The sequence below is a fragment of the Crocodylus porosus genome, unplaced genomic scaffold (genome assembly GCF_001723895.1).
Source record: "Crocodylus porosus isolate Cpor-Errol unplaced genomic scaffold, CroPor_comp1, whole genome shotgun sequence".
Lineage (NCBI taxonomy): Eukaryota > Metazoa > Chordata > Crocodylia > Crocodylidae > Crocodylus > Crocodylus porosus.
This window is the reverse complement of record NW_017728947.1, coordinates 109973204-109979685: the sequence shown is the minus strand read 5'-3', so window position 1 is coordinate 109979685 and position 6482 is coordinate 109973204. Positions and strand designations below refer to the sequence as shown.

Sequence of the window (6482 nt, the reverse complement as noted above, 5' to 3'; positions counted from 1 at the left end):
CGGACTAGATGATCTGCTCAGGTCCCTTCCGACCCTAGAAACTATGAAACTATGAAACAATTCAGGTTTTCATTTTAATATCTTCAAGAAGACTCCACCACCTGCACCAGACCAAACCATGATTGTGCAGCATAAATAAACATACTCTCAAATGCCCAATGCAGGTAAATCTAGCATCAGCATCATGCATAAAATGTTTCTAGTATAAACCGGATCTCAGTACTGGATTAATTTAACCCTTTCTGCAAACATGGAATAAGAATGATGTGATTTTGTTAGCCTGCTGTCACATGTCTTAATTCTAAATCCAGAGGTGAAATCTTGGTCTTGTTGAAGTCAACGGTAAAACTTTCATTTCCGATGGGTCAGGCTATCACCTGAATTTGTTAGCTTAGTAGTCTATTAGGGGTTCAATGTTTATTAAGAAAGGATTAATCCTAATTTCATGGTTCCCTTTTATCTCTGATTCAGCATAAACATGTTCCTTTTTTTTCCTTTAATGTCTGCATCATATTCATCTGTTTTGTTTTTCACGCCTGAAAAACTCTTGGGCAGGGATAAATTTAGATCCAAATGCATATTTCTCACTTAGCCTTGTCAAAGAACTGTTTTTCATCTGCAGTGACTGCAAACACTCACTTCTCAAAACCTTCGTGACAGACAGAAAGTGCAATCAATGATCTTTTCCGCAATGTGACTGCATTGCCATGACACCACCCTTTCTCAGAAAACAACTAGTAAGGTTACTGTATGTTTTATTAGACTAACCAAGCATCTTAGCTTGGGAACTTGCAGGTTAGATCTTTGGGGGTCCAGGGCACTCAGCACCATCTCTGATCTACAACAAGCAATCGTTACAGAATTCAAAGCTGTTCTTTATTTTTGCTATGCTAATGGGCAAAGCATTCATTCTTCTAGGTCTTGTGATGTCCCTTTCTTTCTGCAAAAATATCTTCTGTCCCTACATGAACTTGGTTAATAATACCCCAAAAGTGTAACGCTGTGTGCAGAAACGCTGGTTTTCTTGGCCGTTTCTGCAAACATGCACTTTGTAATGCACGCAGAGTAGGCCACTATGCTCATCAGCAGAAAATGTTTTCCTCTAGCTATTCTGTACTCTGCACAACAAATTGAACTGACAGAGGAGCTCTTAACCTTTTATCCTTGGGAGATTAACGTGATTTCAGATGACAGGTCAGAGCATGGATTATGACAGGTTAGGATGACCTTGGCTCTTCCTATATGGTTTTCAGTTGTATAATATGCTTCTAAACATAATTGGTCATTCAAGGTAAGAGACATTATTTGAAGCAATACCATCAATGTGCTTAGGCCTGAAATTAGACCTACCAGCTTTCTCCTTGTAATTGGGCTTGGTGTTGCATTTTCTTAGAACTCATTGAATACCAGAAAGTTTCAAACCTGCCGGCTCTGTAACTGAGAGTCACAAAGCTCCTGTTATTAGAGAATAAAAGACTAGCAGGCAGAGCAGGCTACAAGGAAAACAGCCAGCCAGGGGAAGTGGCAGAGGCTAGGAGTGCCCATCACACAGCTGATTACTCTGCAATAATCTAGCAAGGCAAAACCCTGCTTGGACCAGCAGTAGTAAGTTGCACCAGAGGCACATCAGCAAGCCCACTCAGGAAACACCTGTAGCAGCTCAGGGAGCTATGTGACCAAATGGGATGTGGCTTCCAGCTATATGAACCCAGGATCTGAGCCAGAGGAGGCAGTTGGAGGCAACAACTCCATAGCAATGCAGGAGATCTCTTAACTGGCACCAGGGCTATCTTGAGGAAGTCAAACAATGATGATGCCCTAGAAGGTAATATTACCTGGGGTAAGGGGGAAACCCTGTTATGCAGGCAGGTCGCCATTGTCTATGTCTGGACCCAAAGGGGGCTTAGTTTGTATTTGCCAGAAGGCTTACTCCTGGGTTATAGTTTCAACAATGGTTTGAGAGTGGCTGAAAGGGGAGTGAGAAGAGGCCATGGTGGGGTGCCCGAGAGGTGCCTGGAGACACCTGGGGGCTTAACCCACAGCAGGGTGCTAGAGGGGCACACAGACGTTTAGAGCCCTGCTAGCAGCTCAGACCTGATGGGGAGATCCAAGCCTAGAGAGGGAGAAAGAAAGGCTGAAGCCTGGCTTGGACATGAGTTGGACAAGGACCTGGGAAGGCCAGAACCAGGGCCAGGGGGTCCTGCATACAGAGCAGACTCAATGTCTAAGGCAGGGCAGAGGCAGCTCTAGAGGGGTGAGACTGGTGCCAGGGGCCCAGATGAAGCCAGAGTAGGGTCAGTGCCCAAGGCAGGGCAGAGGTAGCCCCAGAGGGGCAAGATCTGGGCCAGTGGCCTATAGCCCAAGCAGGGCACAACCTGAGAGGGAATGATTCAGGCTGGGACCCAAAGAAAAGGGGCTGAAGCTGGGAAGGATGAGGTCCCAACAAGGGTATAGAGGACATCGAAGTCATTCATTGGTAACTTTTGCGAGGCATGGCTGTGATGTAAGGGGCAGCTGGAACCATATAATTAACCCTAAGGCTCACAGGTGCCTTGGGTCATGGCCAGGCTGAAAGTGCTCATACAGCAAGGGAAGGATTGAGACTGACGGAGTCCAGGAGGGACCTGCTGGCTCGCTCTAGGACCCATTAGGAAGCCTCCCTTCCAATCAAACAATTACATCAAAGGTGTGGCAGGAGAGTGAGAAGGGGCGGGCACACTACAGCTGGAGCAGAGTATGGGTTGTGCAGCCACCAGGGGCTGTTCCAGCCGCCCCTGGAGCACCAACTTGGTTACAGGCTCACAAGAAAGGAGCAGGTATACAGAGAAGAAAGAACTGCACTATACATATGTGAAACTGCAATTGTATCTTTTCAGCTTAAGGTCCAAAATAACTTGAACAGTCTAACAATTTTAGGGAAACAGTACATGTATGCTTAAAGATTAAGACCCCAGCTCCCCCTTCAGTTGCATACGTAGCACTTACACAACTATTTTAGCTAAGTAAGTGGCATTTTGAGCTATTCAGATGCTAGGTTCCTCTCACCATAGTGGGGTTGAATGTACTTATCTTAGCTCCCAGAGGTCCTAAGCAGCAGGCCAATGGCTAGATTCCCCTGCTGCTGAAGCTGGCTTACTGGACAACCAAAAGGAAAAGAGATGTGGGGCCAGGAGGGACTAAGCCAGGCGGTGTGTAGTTCAGTTAGAAGGATGCTGCCTGGAAGGCAACAACACTAGACATCATTGTATAAGATCTACTTTAACACAAACAGAAGTTGTGAGCTTGATACAGAAATTCCTAGGTGAGGTACTCTGGTTTGTTTTATGCAAGAGTTCTTTACGGGGCCCTTCCCACCTTAAAAATCTGGGAATGCTAGAAAGAAATTTCCACCATGGGAAGGTTATCTAATAAATGTTCATTGTGAGGGTTCTTACCACCTCCTAAGAGGAATCTGGAAGCAGCCACTATGACTGACAAGACACTCCATTGGCCTAATTGTCAGTTTAATCTGGCAAAGATTCCTGTTTTGTTGTCATTGTTGTTCTAAATGTTGCACTACACTGCATTTTAAAGTGCTCCAAAATATATTTATAATTAGCACATATCAAGTCATCAAACAAGCACAAAACAAAGACATGGCAGAAATCATCAGTGCAGACTTGCTTTATATTATACAGTTTCAACCTTACCATAGAATACCAGTTGCTCTTGAGGTGTGTCTGCAAATCCACTCTGTTCTTGCTAAACTGTGTCAGTATTTTGGCATAAGGGAATACGCTAAGAACATGTCGCCTCTCTTCATCAGTCCTGGAGTTTTCTAACAGAGATGCCTGACAAAATGAAAATACTGTATAAGGTAATGTACATATTCCATAACTTACCATAAATGAAAAGACCTTATGGCTTGCAATCCTCCAATATAAGGAGATGGGTCAAATATTAATATATCTAACAGGTATTAATATATCTAATTCTATATCTAATATCAAATATTAACATATCTAACAGAGATCTACTAGGTCTAGAGCTCTATTTGTTAGATTTTTAGGATGTATTAATGAACAAACAAAAAAGTTCAAACAAAACTAATCGGAAGAAATCTTGAAGCCTTCCCTTCATTTCTGCTCATCCCCTGCTCTAATTAGTCCCAGTTCTAGTCAATGAGAGATTGTCTGAGTAAAGACAAAATAAAACCTGAGTAAAGGTCTCAGGAATTTGGGTCCAGTTGTTTAAAAAAAAGTTAATTATTCATGTAGTACTTTTTGTATTCCCGCCTGTCTGTAAGAGGAAAAGCATAGTTAATTTTCTGCTTTCTAAGGGGAGTAGAAATTAAGCAGAGTTGTTTTCAACAATTTCAAAATTATATCAAATCTATCATACCAAGGTATTTCTTTGTGTACCACCATACTACCTGTGTCAGCAAAGTACTAAGCAGCAGCAGTATTTATTAAATGACTGCTCCTTCACCACAAATTCCTGACAGCACAAAACATGGCATTTTCAGAATGCATATGAAATGAAATGTTTTTAAAAAACAAAAAAACGATTAGAGAAGCCTTTTTAAAAAAAATGTTGACTGGCACGACTATGTCTATGACTTGATTTCTCCACTCTTACATGCACTATAAGTTACAAAAAAATGAAACATCAAACCTGAGTGATCTTGGACCCAGCGATATAACGCATAGCATCTGCAGCCTCTTCTTCCGTGATCAGGACCCTGTCTAAATGAGTAAGTGCCTTTAATCGGCCAATGACACTCAGACGCAATGAGGCTGGCTTGGGAAAGAAAACAAAGGCACTTCATTTCTTTGCATTTTATATATGATTTTATTTTAATCTGTTGATAATCTTTCCAATCCAATCTGCTCTAATTTTATGTAAGCAAATACTTATACCGAGATTGGTCTTGTGTGTCCATGTATTGGAGCCAAGGGCATAAGGTGCACCCTTTCTGCCCTATACAGCCTACCCCTAGCCTGAGCAGCTGCGGGGTGGGAGAACAGCTGCCAGAAGGCCATCATGTTCTCCCCACTTCTGTGGGCTGAGAGTGAGCGGAAAAGAGAGAAGAAGGGGCTGAATCTTGCTACCCCTGCTGCACAGGCCACAAGGAATAATGTAAATGTGAGCAAAGTTTGAATGTGGCACTGATGTCAAAGCTACTCTAGGTGTATCAGCAAATAACCCTCCTTTGGAAGTGAGGAAAAGGGAAAATGTGTCTCTTAGGGACTCTGTTGTGTCAGATTTCTTCTAATATCATTTATGTAGCTTTCTTCCTAGAGGCTGTGACTAAAGAAAATGGGCATAATTATCCACTACACCAGGGGTGGCCCACCTGCGGCACAGGTGGCCTGTGTGTGTGGCATGTGGCAGATGGGGAGGGGATAGGGAATAGATTCGGCAGGGGAAGGGATCAGAGTGGCACTTGTGGGGCTGGGGTGCAGCATGGGGCTTATATTGCGGCAGCCCTGTGGCAGCCCTGCCAAAAAAGTTGGCCCCCACTGCACTACATTAAGATCCTGACAAGCTAAAGGAAACTTCAAGTGAATGTAAAAATTACATTTACATCTGCTTTAAGGCCTCATATGTAGCTGAGTGGTGTAAGGGGGCTTCAACATATGGAAGAATCAGATCTAGCGTTTAGCTCCTTATTGTCAAATCACTGTTTTGGGTAGAAAGTTTTCCTGAGAGCATTAGGTTGTAACACATACCTTATGCCATGGGTTATGCCTGATATCAAGACTGAGTAAGTTGGGAGTGTGTTTACGTAAGACATTTATTTCTTCTCCCGTCTTTTTCAGCTGATTCCAGCTCAGGTCAAAGTATTTCAGTTTGCTCAAGCCTCTAATGCCTTCCAGTGTGATCACATGATTATGGCTTGCATCAAAATACTCCAGGTTGGGCTGCAACATAGTAGTGATTGGAGACTAACTGTACATAAAAAAATAACTGCAGCAAAAGGAAGTATTTGGTAATGCACTTGGTTTTAATGGATTTACAAAAGGTGTGATTCAACCAGATTACATGCTCAGGCTGTCCTTTACTTGGTAGCTCAAAGCCTGCCTGGACAGAACCCTGGATAAACAATTAAACCTTTGAATGTTATCTGAGCCCAGCCCATCTGCTGTCCATGTCTAGTTCATCTACCACCAATAAGAATGCTGGTGGAATTAATCCCCATCGTGGTCAGCAAAGGAAGGCCCTGTAGACCTTTCATATCAGGTTGAATGGGATAACTGTATCAGTTAAGAGTGGAGGAATCCACAGAGAGTCCTTATAGATTTCATAGATATTAGGGATGGAAGGGACCTCATAAGACCATTGGGTCCAGCCCCCTGCCCAAGGGGCAGGAAGTCAGCTACGGTTAAAGGATCCCAGCAAGATAAGCATTCAAATGTTTCTTAAAAGTGTCCAGAGTGTGTGCTTGCACCACCTCTGTAGGCAGTCTATTCCAGGCCTTGAGGGCTCGGACAGTAAAGAAG

The 6482-nt window shown here is 43.3% G+C and overlaps 1 protein-coding gene across 3 annotated transcripts in view; it reads right to left on the bottom strand.

The window, feature by feature from the left end:
- LOC109320687 (leucine-rich repeat-containing protein 9-like) overlaps window positions 1–6482 on the bottom strand; it is a 70827-nt gene that overhangs the window by 30561 nt on the left and 33784 nt on the right. For all 3 annotated transcript variants that reach the window (XM_019550917.1, XM_019550918.1, XM_019550919.1), the window contains exons 17-19: window positions 5712–5903; window positions 4654–4779; window positions 3690–3830 (exon numbers count right to left, since the gene is read on the bottom strand). In XM_019550917.1, the coding sequence (XP_019406462.1) occupies window positions 3690–3830; window positions 4654–4779; window positions 5712–5903 (459 nt within the window). The remainder of the gene's footprint in view (window positions 1–3689; window positions 3831–4653; window positions 4780–5711; window positions 5904–6482) is intronic.